Genomic DNA, 18,569 nt, shown 5'->3' on the forward strand with positions numbered 1-18,569 from the left:
GTATTAGTTATTAGAAGAAGAGATAAAAGATTCAGGTGATGATATTCCACCTAGGATGACTCCTGCTTCTGTTGGAAAGATGTTGGTACTGTTTGCTTAGATTAGAAACACTGGGAAAAGCCAGGATTGGTGTGGGGTGTCAGGGGCTCCATGATGGAATTTTCCACCCCCATCAGCTGTAATGCTGGCATATTATGTGTATCCTCCAACAGAGTAGATGCCCTTTGTGACTGTTTAAGAAACCTAAGTATTACCCCTCACAAAGGCATACGAGTTATGAGTAGAGTTCATAATTGGTCTCAGCTCTGCAGTTTGAGCCAACTCCTCATTCTGTCACTGGCTGCAGTCAACATCAAGGCAAGACACAGAAGACAAGACTAAACGTGTCTTTCCTCCTTGGCCCAGCTTAATTGCGACACTGAGCTCATTTATTGGATGGCATTCTTGAAATAAATCAGAAGCACCATCTCCTTTTTTCCTTGCTTTTTTTTTTTTTCTCCTGTTGACATTTTTGCTCAATACGACAGGTCACTGCCTCAGCCAGCCCTTGGGACTTCTCTGGGAGAGAGTTTGTAAGGGCGGAATGTTCAATGAGGGTAGTTCCAAACATGCCTGTTTTACAAATGCCTCTGGGTAGAAGAGGCTGATTGATTATACACTCTGAGCTTGCAAAGCTTTTCCCTCAGCATGGAAGTGCAGTCCCAATGTGACATTTCCAGTTGTAGTTATGTGTTGCATATCTCTTCATGCTAATTAGGAAGGGAGTATGTCTGTCAGCCTTCAATAATGGTACTGTTCTGCTTCTTAGAAGGTCTGCAAAAAGGCAGTTGCCAAGGGTCTGCTTTGGGGGGACATAGTAATAAAGGTGGGGTGAAGAGAGTTCTTGTTTGTCATTGAAGAAGACGAGACCGTCTGGAGTCCTGTTCTTTGGCAGGCCTCAGCAGCCGTCTGTTGTGATAAGCTCTGTTGGCAAACTCCACTGTGGAGTGTTCTCTGTTGATAATGAAAGAACCAAAGGAAATCTGTATGACAATTGTATGTTCCTCTGCCTTTCAAGACAAGGAAGCCAAGCCCAGGGACGTTTTGGTTAACTTTCTGCTCAGAGATCCCCAACCATTCCTGGAGTCGAGAGCATAGACAGTGAAGACAGATCCATGTTTAAATGCCAGCTGTCATTAAGCAGTGTGTGAATGTCAGTTTCTTCGTCTGAAAATGGGAATTTTTTTTTTTTTTTTTTTTCTGTAGAATTGTTAATGATTAGAATAAGTGAGGGAGAAGGCAATGGCACCCCACTCCAGTACTCTTGCCTGGAAAATCCCATGGATGGTGGAGCCTGGTAGGCTGTAGTCCATGGGGTCGCTAAGAGTCAGACACGACTGAGCAATTTCACTTTCACTTTTCATTTTCATGCGTTGGAGAAGGAAATGGCAACCCACTCCAGTATTCTTGCCTGGAGAATCCCAGGGACGGGGGAGCCTGGTGGGCTGCCATCTACGGGGTCGCACAGAGTCGGACACGACTTAAGTGACTTAGCAGCAGCAGCAGAATAAGTGAATGTGTAGGTAGCAACATATGGTAGATGCACAATAAAGGTAACTTTTTGTTAACGTTCTTTAAATATGTGCTTTGATAACAATACCCAATTTTACATCTTAGAGCTGCTTAGAGTATCAGGAACAACTGATGCTGGGGTTTATTACATGCTCATATTGTGCCAAGCACAGTACTGAGTGCTTTATATATGTGATCCAGTTTAATCTGGCAAAAACTCTGTTTCACGAGTACTGGTCTTTCTACATGAGAACCGAGGCTGGAAAGAAAGCGGTCCCTTACCTTGCTCAGGATCACAACACTGTTAACTTACTTTGCCCTTTCTGGTCTTAAATTCAAAGCCAAATGGCACTAGTAAGAACAAACCTCTACTTACAGAGCATGGGCTTCTTATCCTTCTGTGCATGCAGATCATAGATTTGTAGAGTGGAGCAGGTCAGTCAAGAAAGAATAAATAGAAAGTGATGGGCGTTTTATGAATGATACCATCATGTGTTGAGTAAGCAAGTGGCAAAGTGAAGTGATGTGGATCTGAGATAATTCAGATAGAATTGATGGCCTGAAAAGAAACTGCCATGAGTCATGCTCTTAAAAACCAGATCCGCAGTATAGGTATTGAGCATCCTGGGCTGGGCTTTGTGTGTGCTGTCTCCACTTGATTCAGTTACTCATTCTGCAGAGAATCACCGAGTGGCACCGTGTGCCCGGCACCATGTTTGTTTTGGGAATGCCGTAGTGCACAAAACACATGTGGATCCTGCCTTCATGGAGCTTACAGTTTAGAGGTAAAGACAGATATCATTTCATTAAATAGCCTGATAAACTGAGCAAAGGGACTTGGGAAGGAAGAGATACAAGCTTCCCTAAAAACATATACTGGAGACTTTGATCTAGTTGGTGGGGACAGAGGATCAGCAGGTGGTATTGGGATGAGAAGCAGAGGAAAGAAAGTTAAACAGAGAGAAGAATGAGTGCAAGAGCTGTGAGGTGAGTGGGGGCACAGATTGCATATGAGGCCTGAAAGAAAACCAGTGAGATTTGAGCAGAGACAGCAAGGGGTTCAACTGTGAAGCTTGCCTGCAGAGCCTGCAAGGGTCAAACATGCATGACCTTGAGACCAAGACAAAATCAGATATGCTGGATCTATGTCCTTAAGTACTGTATACATATTTGTGCTTTACAAAGAGCAAGAGTAAGGTTTTTGGACCCCACACATCTTACCCTGGGCTTCCCAGGTGGCTCAGTGGTAATGAATCTTCCTGTCAATGCAGGAGACGCAGGAGACTCGAGTTCGATCCCTGGGTTGGAAAGATCCTCTTGAAGAAGAAATGGTAACCCACTCCAGTATTCTTGCCTGAAAACGTCCACGGACAAAGGAGCCTGATGAGCTATAGTCCATGGTGTCACAAAGAGTTGGACACAACTGAGCACACACTCAACTTTTGCCCCTTGGGTATAGTATTGCCCCTTTGATAATAATATGCTCTAGATTTCCAGCCATTCGTGGTCACTGTCATCCTGTCCTGCTGTTTATTTTCAAAGCTTGTTCTGTTTGGAAAAAGACAAGCAAGCCATCTCTCCCTTCATCTCCCCCACCCCTGCCACCTCCCAGTTCTAAAGAAACATAGGACTACAGGACAAAGGACCTAAATGTGAATTCTTTTCTCTGATTTCTTCACCTTTGCTGCACAGAAGGTGGTCCATGGACCAGTATTATCAGCATCACCTGAGTCCTTGTTAGAAATTCAAAATTTCAAGCCCCACCTTGACCTTTTAAAAGAGAATCTTCATTTGATGTAACTATTATTTGTACAGAGTTTTAAAAAGTGATGTATACCATGCAGAGCATTTGTGAAAATCATGTTCTAGTTCCATTTCTGCCTTTCCAGCATAGTGCCTAGCATAACAAGAGGTTCTCTGTAAGGAAATGAATGAATGAATATTAAATTTATACAAAGTGAAAGGCTTTAAAGATTTGATTCATTCTGGCTTAAAACTCAGGGTTGCAGTCCTCCTTCAATATTTTATCAAGCTCTAAAAATTTATTTGCAGTCCCCATTAATTTTTAACTGTGTGTCAGAAAATATTTTCTTTGGCTTGGTCATGGCCAAAGAATGTGCCTGTTAATTATGGCCATTGGTGGCTTCCTCTTGCGTCTTCCCTGCCCTCCTCTCCCTCCCCAGCCGTCATCCCTGCTGAGTTGTGTTGTGGAGCCAGTTCTGAAAATAGCAGCTGGGACATGCACAATTGTCACTTGGGAGGGAGCCCAGTCACCTCAGGAAGTGTGTGTTGGCTAACATGGGGACTGTGGGATGGTCAGGCTCCTGTCTTTTAGAAACTGTGCAGCCTGCCAAGTGATAACCTAAATTAATCTTTTATTCATGTATAATTCTTCAAGTGATTTTTACTTAGTACCATTAAGTGATCCATATAGTCTTCACAGAAAGTCTCTTGTGCATATTCTATGTAAGGTTCGTGTTTCTGGATAGGCTTGACTTGATGCTGACCAGAGTGGAAATGATTGATGAGGTGGAGAGTTTCCTGGAAGGGCAAGGTTTTGAATTTAAATGCCTGGAGGTCAAAATGAGTGGAGTGAGTGTTCCTTTATGTCAGTAAAGTTGTGGTACTCTGTTACCGTGTGGCAAGCACTTCAGACACATTGTCTCATTCATCCTACTAAGGTGTAAAGAGCTTCCTTTTAAAGATTCGAAACATACACTGTTAACATTAAGTATTATAGCATGTATCAAGCCTTGTAATGAAGTCTTTTGCAAGTGCTAAAAGCATTAAATGGACTGTCTCATTGTATCCTCTTAATAGGATGAGTGGGCTCTTCACATCAGGTAGCCAAAGTATTGGAGCTTCAGCTTCAGCATCAGTCCTTCCAGTGAATATTCACTGTTGATTTCCTTTAGGATTGACTATTTTGCTCTCCATGCAGACCAAGGAACTCATGAGTTTTCTCCAGTACCACAATTCGAAAGCATTATTTCTTTAGCACTCAGCCTTCTTTATGGTCCAACTGTCACATTCATATATGACTACTGGAAAACGGAGCTTTGACTACATGGACCTTTGTCAGCAAAGTAATATCTGCTTTTTAATATGTTATCTAGGTTTGTCATAGCTTTCCTTCCAAGGAGCAGGCATCTTTTAATTTTATGGCTACAGTCACCATCCATAATGACTTTGGAGACCAATAAAATAAAATCTGTCACTACTTCCACTTTTACCCCTTCTATTTGTCATAAAGTGATGGGACCAGATGCCGTGATCTTAGTTTTTTTAATGTTGAGTTTTAAGCCAGCTTTTTCAACCTCATCAAGAGGATCTTTAGTTCCTTTTCACTTCCTACCATTATAGTGGTATCATCTGCATATCTGAGGTTGTTGATATTCCTCCCTGCAATCCTGATTCTAACTTGTGATCCAGCCTGGTATTTTTGCACAATGTACTCTCCATATAAGTAAATAAACAGGGTGACAGTATGCAGCCTTGTCATATTCCTTTCCCGATTTTGGACAAATCATTCTATGTAAGGTTCTCACTGTGGCTTTCTGACTCACATACTGGTTTCTCAGGAGACAGGTCAGGTGGTCTGGTACTCTCATCTCTTTAAGAATTTTCCACAGTTTGTTGTGATCCACATGATCAAAGGCTTTAACATAGTCAGTGAAGCAGAAGTAGATGTTTTTCTGGAACTCTCTTGCTTTTTCTGTGATCCAGTGATTGTTGAGCATACATTAATCTGTACTTTGCTGCTGCTAAGTCACTTCAGTCATGTCTGACTCTGTTGACCCCATAGATGGCAGCCCACCAGGCTCCCCCATCCCTGGGATTCTCTAGGCAAGAACACTGGAGTGGGTTGCCATTTCCTTCTCCAATGCACGAAAGTGAAAAGTGAAAGTGAAGTCGCTCAGTCGTGTCCGACTCTTAGCGACCCCATGGACTTCAGCCCACCAGGCTCCTCCATCCATGGGATTTTCCAGGCAAGAGTACTGGAGTGGGGTGCCATCGCCTTCTCCGTGTCTATACTTTAGATTAACCCAAATGAAATTTCTGATATTTGACAGTTTGCCTTCTACATCAACAGTTGCATATGGTTCAGTCTAATAATATGTACTTTATCTGTCTCTAATCAATCTTATACTGATTTCCAGAAGCAGGAAACAACTATGAATAAGTGGGTTGTTTGGGGGGAATTTGTAATTGTGTTGAGAAACGTGCTAATCATTTACTAACTTAAGAAAGACCCTGACCTCCCTTGAAAACTGAGGAAAATCCACATAAATTTGTCAAATTTAGGTAGAACATTTCTTTTCCAGACATTTATTTCTGTCATAAACAAGGATGTCTAAGTTTTAATTGATTTTTAAATGACAATAGCTTCATGTATGTTATAAAATTGTAATTATAAAACTATGAATCAAGAGTTTTTTAAATCACATCCTTTAGTGGAAGATTCTTATTTATAGACATTGGCCTTACTTTAATCTCTAACTCAAAAATGTACACTATGTTTTGGTATGATAAAGATCATAAAGAATTCGGTAGAGCTTTGTCTTTATTTCTTGTTCACCATGAAAATTACTTTTTAAATAGTCAACTGTTTTATTTATCTAAACCCCACTTAGAATCTTCAGTTAGTGAAAATAGTCAATGCTGCGGCCTTCAACTTAAGAAAGATCCTTAAGACCCTCGTCAACTGCGAGTTTCAACTTCATCAAATGGGCAGCCTTTGGTGTAACCTGTTGAGAAACACACGCTGAGTCTTGGCTTATGCGTGTGTGCATTTTCCCTGCACTTGTGTTAGTCCCTAGAAACACACACGGATGCCGTTTCTTCACGCTGGTTCCACTCTGTCTCTGTACCTTTGAGTCAGAAAGCTGAATGAAGGTTTTGAAGAGGTCCAGATAGCACCTTGTGTGAGAGAAGTGATTGAATTGAGTGTAAGCCACCAGAATGTGCTCATCGGCTTCTGTGTGGTTTCCTTTAAGTTCAAACATGGTGCCCTTTAGTCTGCTGCTCTTTTTAATATGTGTGTCCAAGATTTCCCTGCTGACACATGCTGTTTACACCACTCTCAAAGAAAGTGGATGCATATGTTCATAAATTCGATGATTCAAAAAATAGTTTAAAGAAATAATGTTCATAAAGAAAATTTAATATAAAGATAAAGCAATGTGTATAAATTCTGTAATATCTGTGTGTCTCATACAGAGAATCATACTCCTTCTTCTCTGCTTCTGTGCTTGTATCATTAAAATGTGTATTTTATATGATTTAATTATGTGGTGAGGTTCGACAATGGGATATGATTCTTGGGAAGAAACAGCGTGTATAGGATTTGTTATTATTTACAAATTTTACTTTAGCAAGCACAAAACTAGAGACATTACATAGGATTTTTTGTAGGGCTTAATAAGATCTGTCTATCTGGCGTTACTCTAAAAGATGTGAGATGGTAAGTGGACGGTTGGCAATCTGATGTTGATGCTTTTGGTCATATGGTCACTGGATATTATTGATTTTAAGCTGTCGTTTTCAAATGTTGCCCATTCGTGAATTACCTTCAAGATTTTGTCTGTATCTTGTTACAGTGTCCATTATTTTCTTGACACTTTCTTTAAAATAACTTAATTGTTAACTTGTGTTCAAAAGGAACATCATTGCTACCATTGTTATTATGTACTCAATTAATTTCTTATTAAATATATATGCTTTTTTTAAACTTGAAGTTTAATCTTTACATTTTAAAAAGTCAATTTTATAAAGTATTGCTTTATCACTTAACTTTTTAAAGTAAATATTTTATTTTACTAGTTAGATTTCTGTACTGCACACTAAAAATATACACATTTTAAATTTAAAAAAAAAAAAATTAAGACATAAAAGCCTATCCTGGTCCTGCCCAGAGTCACTTTGCATATGAGAGTCAGAGCTGAGCCAAACTCTAGAGGGAAGTGGCTAAAAATGAAAATGGGCACTGACCAAACAAGTGACCCGTGAAGGGTGCCACTCTGCCACTGCTGACCCAGAGTTTCCTGTGAAAGCTAGGCAAGGGTTTGTTCCAGCCACACATGGCTGTGCCAGTCAGACCTGCCATTCAGTTAAAGAGGTGCCACGTGGTGTTCACGCTCTTTTTTTAAAAAAAGTACTGCTTGGGTTCCCTCTTGAGGAGTTTCCTTATTAAGGGAGGGTGACCTCCACTGTGTCAGCTTGTAAGGGTGCTGACGGTAATGAATTTGTTATTTTGTGTGCCACTCACTCCAAATTGGATTCTGCATTATGCTAGTGCATATATGTGAAACGGTGACCAATTGAAATTCAAATGTAATGAGGATGAAGCTTTTCCATTCTGCACAGCCGCTTTTGTTTTCATCCCTAGTAGGTTCTTTCCCCACCACAATGCAGCTTTCCTCCTGGCTTCTGAAATCTCCATGTCTAACTGGGTAGGACCAACATGTTTTCTTACCCATTCCAGAAATGAAATACAGTTTGTTCTGGTTTTCTAATCTAAAAAAAAAAAAAAAAAAAAAAAATTTTTTTTTTGAATGGGCTAAGAGATTTGGATTTGCAGACTTGAGAAAAACAAAGTATTCTTTCTAAAACATGCAAATGTGTCTCTCCATCACCTAGGAAACTATTATGGGACACCCAAACCTCCTAGCCAGCCAGTCAGTGGGAAAGTGATCACGACGGATGCCTTGCAAAACCTTCACTCTGGCTCCAAGCAGTCGACCCCAAAGCGAACCAAGTCCTACAATGATATGCAAAATGCTGGCATAGTCCACGCGGAGAATGAGGAAGAGGATGATGTTCCTGAAATGAACAGTAGCTTTACAGGTAAAGACCAGATGATGCTCCCCCTCAGTGGACTTGGGAAAGGAGGGCGGGGGGAAGATTTACAAGGAGTTCTGAGGAGGTTTCTGTTCTCAGCAAGAATTTGGAAGGATCACCAAAATTCAAACTCTGACCACACAGTGCTTATGGAAGAGATGGTCTTTTTATCTTTTTCCTGTGCCCAGAAATTTTTTTTTCTTTTTTAAATTTTATTAATTTTTTAATTGAAGGATCATTGCTTTACAGAATTTTGTTGTTTTCTGTCAAACATCAACATGAATCAGCCATAGGTATACATATGTCCCCTTCCTTTTGAACCTCCCTCCCATCTCCCTTTTTTTTAAAATTTTTATTTTTAATTGAAGGGTAATTGCTTTACAATACGGTTTTGGTTACTGCCATACATTAATGTGAATCGGCCATAGGTATACATATGTCCCCTCCCTTTTGAACCTCCCTCCCACTAGGTTGTCAGAATACTGGCTTGAGCTCCCTGGGTCATACAGCAAATTCCCACAGGCTGTCTGTTTCACATGTGTTCGCGGGTATGTCTCCATGCTACGCTCTCCGTTCGTCCCACCCTCCCTTCCACCACTGTGTCCGCAAGTCTGCTCTGTATGTCTGAGTCTTCCACTGTTGCCCTGTGATGGTTCATCAGTACCGTCTTTCTAGATTCCACATATATGCGTTAATATACATTTGTGTTTCTCTTTCTGACTTACTTCGCTCTGTATAATAGCTGATCTTTTCCCTGGTTTTTTTTTCATGCTTCTTGTCAAGAATCTTTTAACTTCACCCAGCTATCTTAAAGGGACAGGAGGGAAGTGTTTGTAGAAGGAAATAAAAAATAATCGGCATCCTTTCTCTCTCTTCAAAATGATACCTATAAGAATCACTATTTTGTTCATTTATTACTTGGCCTTGACACTGCTCCATAATTATGGCTGATTGTTTATAAAGAAAAGTAGGAGAATTTGTTTAATATCACTTTGATGCTATATGGAATGCATCCTTTTATCTCATACCTTTGTAGATAGAGATACAGTGGAAGTAAATCATGTTTTCAGTTAATTAATGCAAAGTTTACTACATTCCATAAGAAATAAAAAATGGAAAAATAATAAATATTCTAAGATTATATTTTGTATATGTATTTTATATTGCATAGCATATATTAGTCATTGCAGTATAATTTTTAATATACAGTCAGAGCTATCTATGCTCAAGCTTAGTAGGCTGTATTTTATGAAAGGCTCTTCAAGGACAAACCCTCTGCATAAAGCTATGCAGATTAGGAAGTGCACATTCCTGGGAGGCACTGTTCACTGAGGCCATGATATATGCTCTGTAGGTTAGCACAGTGACCCAGAATGGGTCAATAATATTTTTGGCTTTGTGGGGGTTTAATACACAGAGTAACTCAAAATTTAACAAATGCGTAAGACATGAGTTACTCCAGTCTATAAGGTTGTGACTTTGAAGACCATCTTGTTTCTTCTGTTTTTCCTGTACTTGTTTTCTTTGATATTTTAGAATATTTTCCTCCTTGTGCTGTCAAGTCTAACAGTCTTTCAGAAAAACAGCTTCTATTAGTTGAGTGCTTTCTACTGCCTGTATGGACCTCTCTGAAGCTTTCTCATTCATTGAACACAGAAGTCTAAAATTTTTCAAGTTAACAATTAAAAAAAAAATGTTTTTGGTGGCTTATCATCATAACAGTAGCCCAGCCATTCTGCAAGAAGCACTAGAGAAAGGAGGAGACCCGGTTTGCTACCCTAGCTTTGTTCTTGGTAGCTGTCTTGTTATGAACTTAGTATCTAACTTCTCTAATTACTGATTAGGGTTCAATCACATCAGGTTCCCCCTTCCAGCTTTAAGGATTCAAGTTCATGAAAATTTCCATTTTCTTCATTAGGCCGGTCACTGACCTATTGTTAACAGTATCTAGGAGAAATTTACCTGTTTTTACTTAGGCATTTATTGAAATCAGCTAATTTCACCTACTTCAAAATATTTTATCCATATATAGTAGCTGTCACCAAAATGAAAGCACATTATGGATAAAAAAAAAGGGTCTTGATTTTTCAGCAAGTAAGATTAGCAAATCATGATATAACCCCAAAATATAGACGTGTACCTTTGTATGTCCTCCATTGACTAAGTAGATTTGTTGGTACAAAGCATGAACAGAGCAGGGATAGCTGATTGTAGGTCTGGGTGTTTCCTAATTTCTAACTGCTAAAAATCTCTGTTGTAGAAGCCAAGCCTCAGAAAATCTGACCTTGTAACACCCCTATTTGAAATCCTGGTGTCAAAAAAAACCAAAAATCTGGCCCCAGGTCATCATTGCTAAAAGCAGTCTAAACATTCATCTATGCACAAAGAAAGAAAGCTGATTGTCACCTGATCAGATGTACAGGGAGAGAATTGATCTTGAGATAGACAAGCAATCGGGCATCTTCAGTATGCAAGGGATATGTTGAATATGGCTTCTTACTTACCAGACTGCAAGTATGACAGCTGAGAAGCTGTCATACTCTCACCCGTGTGAATTCTTCGAAATAATTGACACTGCCCAGTCTGTGAGATGTGTACCATGCCAGCTGTGTCAAAGCATATTGCATTCTGAACCACTGATAAGTAGCAATCCACCAGCCGCTTCGAGGTCTTGGCTCCTGGTTGGGCCAGTTGTGATGAAGGGTACCGGATTCAAATGTAGAAACACAATACCGCTATTTAAAATGATATTTAACTAGGATGTTTTTAAATAATGGGCTGTTGGTACGATTTCAGCTGACATCTGCTTGGGTCTTTTGAAAGGAACACAGGATATCTAAATAACACGCCTAAATAATATTGGCGCTGTCTGCTGCCAGAAGAACAGGCTACTGAAGGCCTGGAGCATCCTGGGGAGGTTGTGCCTTCCTTTCTGAAAGCGAAGATGGAGGCAGGAGCTGAGTAATGAGCAGTCATCCCAGGTTCATTACCACAGAACTTACTGTCGAACACAAGGCAGAAGGAGAATCGTCCTCAAATAATGCCCAAATTATAGATTTAAAGGAGGCCCTAGAGAGAGAATACTGTATGTGCTTCACGAAGATAGATGTAAGCTTAAATTGTTGGGCAAAACACACAGTTATTTACATAATAAATTAAAACTTTTTTTTAAAAGATTTTGTTCACTAATGAAAAACTTGGAAAATATATAACAAACCACTACAACTAAAAAGTAGTTGATGCATCCATCAACCGTATCTAAGTGACACCAAAAGTGTTATTTAATTGTCTTCCAAAGCTTGTTTCCTCAACGGCTTCCCTATTGTTCAACAATAGGCTGCCGATGCTTCTTTTCATTAGTGATTAATGATAAAATACTGCTTTGGAATGTCAAGAGATAACGATATTACCAAAAGAGCTAATGTTTCCCAGTGCTCTGTGGCAGGCATTTTGGTAAGCTCTCATGCATATTACTGGGGAGTCCTAACCACTTGTCCAGTATTACTCAGCCAGTGAGGGTCAAAGCTGTCATTTCAACCCAAAAACCTTGACTCCAGAATCTATATGGCTTTGTGTTTTAAGTTAAGTTTGTTAGCCCTTTGCAGCATCAAAGGTTTTGACTGGTTATGTACACAGTGAGTGTACACATAAATCTAAATGCATGTGTAATTTAAAATAAGCTCCAGAATGTGTGTTTGACATGAGCTTATGTTCTCAAAGTCATCTTCAAAATCTCCCGAGTGTGTGTGTGTGTGTGTGATGTAAATACTGGGAAGTGTCTGCAAATGAAAATGTTTTCTGTGTTTGTTTATGGTTTATGAGTCTTTTTCACATGTATATTATAAACCTTTTGGAAATTTTGAGAAATAAGCAGTCTAACTATTATCTTCCCCATTTTGTAGACAGAAACCCTGAGAAATAGTGTTATCAATCCCACTGGGCAGTTGGAGCATGTAGCTTCTTATTTACTTGCCAGTCTCAGTATTCCAGTAATCCATTCTACCTGTCCTCTTTGGATACATTGGCAATCTTTAGTAATAATTTAGTAATCTAATCGTTAGAGCATGATAGCAGTGCTCTTAAATGTTTGTAAATTAAATGAAAGAGTTTTTGAAGTCAGAGCATGTGTCAGGGTCAAAGCTGTGATAAGGAGTATGAATTTTTAAAATCTGCCCCACTCTCTCATTTTTGAACTTCTCATTTTCTTTCAGAGAATGAGAATGTTTAAGGTTCTATTGAAAAAAGAAACAGAAAACTAAACATATCAAGCTGTATGTGTTTAATATCTATCTTTTTTTTTTCCCCAAAAAAATTAACTAGATGGAAGGAATCCTTGGGTAACACATGTCAAATTGTCATGATGTACATTTTAAATATCTTACAGTTTTGTCAGTTATACCTCAAAGCTGAGAAATTAATATCTGTAACTTTTCGTATGTCAGTTATATGTAAATAAAGTGGTTTTAAAACAGGAAGACACTGAGACCCTATAAAATAAATAATTGGATAATTTAAAATAAGGATTCATTGCTAGAGGAATTTCTTTTTTCTCTAGGAAGTTACAATTTACATATATGTATTTCCAGTGAGCTAATATTCCCTTCATGTAGTCGAGATTTTGGAATGCTGGCAGGACTTTCTTCCTCTCCCTCCTCTCTCTTCTTCTCAGCATAAATTGTATACATTAGGTATTAAATCACATTATTTCTCTTTTCATCTGTAGTGAGCTACCTATGGCTACCATCCTTTTCCTGATACACCTAGTTTCTATTAAAATGGGTTAATTAAGATTTTTCAGTCAAATTATTCAGTGTCTACTATTGTCCCAGCATTTCTCTGACTCTTAAATGTCATATTAAGAGATAACCACTGACTTTGGCCCTGGGTATTTCTGGTAGCCAGTCCTGGTCCTGAGCTCTCTGGAGCACTCTGAGCGCCAGGTGCTTTGGCAGCTGCTTTGCGTGTATTGAAAACGTTCCATTCTTATAGTGCATGTGTTATGCCCATTTTACAGATGAGAAAACAGATGCCCAGAAAGGTAAAGTCTCTTTCAAAGATACACAGCTAGAAACAGGCACACTGTGATTTGATCTGTGGTTTGATGTCTAATCCATCCTTTTCTGCCTATTTGTTATGAATCTGCAGCCTATGGGCCAGCTCTGGCCAGGAAGAAAAGATTAATAATAACGACTTTAATGAGAAAGATGAGGTTTATTGTATATTAAAAACTGTTCTGAGTGCTTTACATAAACTAATCCTCCCTACAATCTTATAAGGTAGGTACTGTTACTATTCTGACTGTAAAGATAAGGAAACTCAAGCACGTAAAGGTTGAGTAAACCCAGTAAACATAAAGCCAAGATTCAGACTCAAGTAGACTGGCCTCACAGTCAGTGCTTATAGTCACTACCTTTCTTTTTTTTTTTGCTTGAGCCAGACACACTGCTTTATTTTGTTAAGGAATTATGATTGGTAGATTGGTAATTTTTGCATCGAAATATAAATTTCCACCTTCTCGTAAAGAGTCAGAGATCTGGAAACCCTGAGTCCACTTTTTTCAGGATGTTAATTGCCTGGCACAGAGTTCTCTACTTCCTTCTGATAGGATGTAGTGTTCTGGATATCCATTATTTGTACCATGTGGCTGCACCGTACTCTGGCACATTGCCAGCTGACTAAACCTATCTGAGAAACTAAAGATTCCAGTGAATTTTTCTTTCTTTTTTTTTTTTTTTAGTACTTTTTGTATCTCAGTCTTCAAAATGTAATGCTTGTACTTGAATCTCAATCACCTGGGTGCTCTCAAAGTATGTATTTTGAACCTAATTCCAAATCTATTCTCTGAAGTAGGGAGCCATGCCTGAAGGAGGGAATGGCATCCCACTGCAGTATTCTTGCCTGAAGAATCCCATAAACAGATGAGCCTAGAGGGCTACAGTCCATGTGGTCACAAAGAGTCAGACATGACTGAGGAGACTTAGCACACATGCATGCTTTTAATTCTTGCCAACTTTTGAATTTTTGTTATTCATTACCAATTTCAAGGGCTTTTCTGGTGGCTCAGCTGTGAAGTGTCTGCCTACAGTGCAGGAGACAGAGGAGACACAGGTTCAGTACCTGGTTAGGGAAGATCCCCTGGAGTAGGGCATGGCAACCCACTCCAGTATCCTTGCATGGAGAATCTCATGGACAGAAGAGCCTGGTGGGCTACAGTCCTAGGGTTGCAAAGAGTCGATCACGACTGAAGCAACTGAACACATACGCTCACACCAGTTTCAAACTGTTTCTCCCATGGTGGCCTAATTTCCTCTTTTTTTCTTCTAACTTAAAATTTTACTAATCGCCACTCATGGGTGCAAATTGTAAAAGCAGTTCAGATTGGTTTAAGCAGGAGAGGGAGTTGAGGGGATCAAGCAATCGGAGAAGCCAGGAGTACATGTAATCAGAGAGGCTTCATCAGGGGTTTTGGGTGACTTTCTCATATTTCATCTTTTCTCCATGAGGGTTTAGTTCTCAGATAAGCCTTGCCAAGGTTCATCAAGATGGCCATCAGCACCATCAGCATTCTCATCTCACAACATGAGACTCTACCAGCTTATTAATTTTAGCATCAAGAGGCTACCTCTTGCCTGATAGTTCAGCAAGCACTTGTATGCTGAACCATCAGTAGTTTGCTAGGGATCATGTGCCTGATCCAACCGTAAAGGCAAGAGTGAAATGGGTGTGACTTGAGCCTCCTGCGTGAGCTTGGAGTGGGCATGGGTCAGTGTCCACCCGGACCACACAAACCTCCGATGAAGGAGAAGATTTCCAAATGCAGATCCGAGTGGTTGGTGCCAGAGGAAGAGGTTATAGATGCAGGGCATTGAAAGACCCCAGGCTTCCTTCTCCGAGGCAGTGGGTATTTGGTGGAGGTAGTTGTTTAATAGGCTTGACGCATCCTCCATCCAGCTTTTGGATTGCCTTTATTCTCATGTGTGTCATTGGGAGCTACTCATCAGAGAAAGATTTGAAAGCAACCTTTTATTATTCCTCAGCTGGCTTTGAGTAAATCAGAAATGTCTGTAGGAGAACTATTGTGGGAGACAGAAAATGACTACATCCCCCGATTAATGTTTTAAAGTCCCATAGAGATTGACATTTAATATCATCAGCCTCTATAAAAATTCAACCAGAATGTCAACAATGCCGTTTGTGGAAACTCTGATGACATCCCCTCTGGATATTTCTAGTTAACAAGAAGGCAAAGAGATTCAGAAACTTAGAGCCTTCAAGACCCAAGTCAAATCAGTCCACCCACAGGATACTTTTTGGGGGTAACTGTCTTGGTTTTCACAGGAACATTCTACTCACTTTTCCAAAAGAGGCTAGACTGACTCATTGGTGGAGCTGTCTCTATATTCTAAACCTTTGTAGACTTGTTAGTTTGATTTGTCATTCTTTGATATTCACCACCATCTACCAAAAATATTTTAGATAAATTTTTACAAATGGATGATAATGTCACTATCTCTGTGTTTTCAGCATGGACTTTTTCCTTGCCCCAGAAGTCCTTTTGAGTCATGAAGCCAAATGATACCTAAGTAATGAGAGTTCAGCTCAGTCTGTGACTTGATGGCCTTCTTAAAGTTAGAGGGACTTGAGGGTTTGAGTCATGAATATGTTTCTTCTTTGACATTTCCGGGATTGTGAGTAATGCATTATTTGAGCGTATTTTCTCCTTTTCTTCTTTTTCAGTAAAATAAATTTGGTTCATCATGTCAGTGTTTTCTATTAAAAGAACTTTCATCTAAGTAAGACAGAATATAGTTGATGTCCTGCAGTTAGGAAAGGATTTTAAGAACATAAGTGTGCACAATAATGATCACCCTGGTTTGGAGTATGATTGATGAATTTTTTTGTTTTCCTCTCTCTTTCTCTCTCTGGTGAATAAATAGCCGATTCTGGTGACCAAGAAGAGCACAGTCTCCAAGAAGCAGCACACCCACCTGTGAATAGTAGCATCATCGCTGCTCCCATCACGGACCCTTCTCAGAAGTTCCCTCAATACCTACCTCTTTCTGCAGAGGATAATTTAGGTCCTCTACCTGAAAACTGGGAGATGGCCTATACCGAAAATGGAGAAGTCTATTTTATAGAGTAAAGTACCATTATTTCTACTTGAATCTCTCCCTTTTTCCCCCCTATTTCCTTTCTCTTTCTCTAGCAGCTACAGATGTAAATTAACTCTAAAAGGATTGATCACATGCTGTTGGTCTTCTCTCCTACAATTTAACAAGCCTTGTACAAAAAAAGCAATTAGCATAACATCCTAACCATTGCATCTGAAGAGCTGGAGGAAGCATAAGAATAATTATTTCCCTAAAGAGTCAAACAACTAAATTATGGTGCATATATAAATTATGATATTATATATTAATATGAAGAATATATCTAGCTCCTTAGAAGAGGTAAATCCTTTGCTTTTTTTTTTTTTTCTTAATTGGGTTACAGTTTCCTTTGAGTGTTAAAGAGTTCTTCACATATTTTTGATTCAGTTTCTTAATTACATTTGTGATTTGCAAACATTTTGTCCAAATTTGATTTTTCATTCTTAACTGCATCTTTTAAAGAGCCAGAAGTTCTTAATTTTTATGAACTCTAATCACTTTCTTTTTTCCTTTGTGAATTGTGCTTTTATTGTGGAACCTAAGAAATCGTTACCTGACTTGAAGTCAAAATTCAGTCATTTTCTGCTATATTTGTTTTAGAAGTTTTACAGCTTACATTTTACATTTTGGTATATGATATATTTTTAGTTAATTTTTTTACATGGTGCAAGGCAAATGGGTTAAAGTTTGAGAATATAAAGATGTGAAAAGTCTTTTAAAATTAAAAACTTAAATATTATATAGTTAAACATTAGCAACCAATACTGGAAAGGAACAAAAAAATTTATAAAATTGAAACCTTTCTAGAAAATCTGAGCTAATATAATTTCTTAACCATGACAGTCAATTTTTAAAATTTTTTGTCCCTCCTTTTGAGATTTCCTGTTAACATTCACCATAGTATTATGAACCTGTAAAAAATAAAAATAAAAAGACCAATTAAACTTTGAAACAATTCAAAACGTAGGTAAATCTGTTCTACTCAGATGGATTAATGTTACAGGTCTGCTGTTCATGGAACAATAACAACAGAGGACATTTCTGAACAACATGAAGTATCTTATTTTGTAAAATACATGGGTATATACACTTATGTACTGTGCTGTGTGTATATTTGTTTTCTGTGAAAATGTAGATACAATTCTATGTGAAGAAAATTCCAGAAATATCTATTAACACTTGAGTTTAAGTAAGGAATTTAAGGAATTTATTTTCTTAACTACATTATACATTTCTGTGGGGTTTGAATACATATTCCCACTTAGAAAGATATTCCAGCATACATTCTGTAATCAGAAAAATCAGCAAGGATAAGAAAGTACAATTTTCTTAAAGATTTGGGAATAAGGGAGAAGGCTTGGGTCTCAAAACATCCTTTCTCAGAACTAACCTAGGAAATCAGAGATGAGTGAGCTATTGCTCCTGGGTTATTTTCCAGCCTGAAGGAGATGCCAGTCCACATTTGTGTCTTCATGTTAATAACAAATGCTTGTTGAAGACATGGGTGGACAGTGAAGTCTTTGCCTTGGATTTAGGAAAGTACAGTGGTTAAGAACTCCCCAAAGTTCATTATCTGTGTGACCTTGAGTTTGCCTCTCCGCATCTCAGTTTTCCCTATCTGTAGAAGGACATGAGTGTTATTGATCACGCCTACCCTGTCAGATTTTCGTGAGAGTTAGATGAGAGAAGGGATATAAAACTTGGGCTTGTGCCAATTAGTGAGTATTATTGTTACTGTTACCATGTTTATCTTCATCATGTGGTTATTACAGAGAAACATAAATGTTATGAAAACGGATGTCAGCTATAAGCTTAGAATTTTGTACTTAGCTTTTGTGAGAAGTTGTCCTTTAAATTATGTCTGTTAGTAAGGAAGAATTGTATGGAGCAAAGGAAAATAACAACAGAGGAATTCCTAATACAGTAATATGTGAAACTCAAACTTTTGGAAAAGAATGTGTTAATAGTTTTGCTCAAGACTGACTTGATAAATTTGAAAAAAAAATTGGTTATTTTGAGGGTTAGTGA

At 38.7% G+C, this 18,569-nt stretch overlaps 1 protein-coding gene across 25 annotated transcripts in view; it reads left to right on the plus strand.

The window, feature by feature from the left end:
• MAGI1 (membrane associated guanylate kinase, WW and PDZ domain containing 1) overlaps positions 1 to 18,569 on the plus strand; it is a 644,187-nt gene that overhangs the window by 518,319 nt on the left and 107,299 nt on the right. For all 25 annotated transcript variants that reach the window (XM_059880041.1, XM_024983171.2, XM_024983156.2 and 22 more), the window contains exons 4-5: positions 8,191 to 8,397; positions 16,329 to 16,530. In XM_059880041.1, coding sequence (XP_059736024.1) covers positions 8,191 to 8,397; positions 16,329 to 16,530 — 409 coding nt within the window. The remainder of the gene's footprint in view (positions 1 to 8,190; positions 8,398 to 16,328; positions 16,531 to 18,569) is intronic.

This window comes from Bos taurus, chromosome 22, assembly GCF_002263795.3.
Source record: "Bos taurus isolate L1 Dominette 01449 registration number 42190680 breed Hereford chromosome 22, ARS-UCD2.0, whole genome shotgun sequence".
Lineage (NCBI taxonomy): Eukaryota > Metazoa > Chordata > Mammalia > Artiodactyla > Bovidae > Bos > Bos taurus.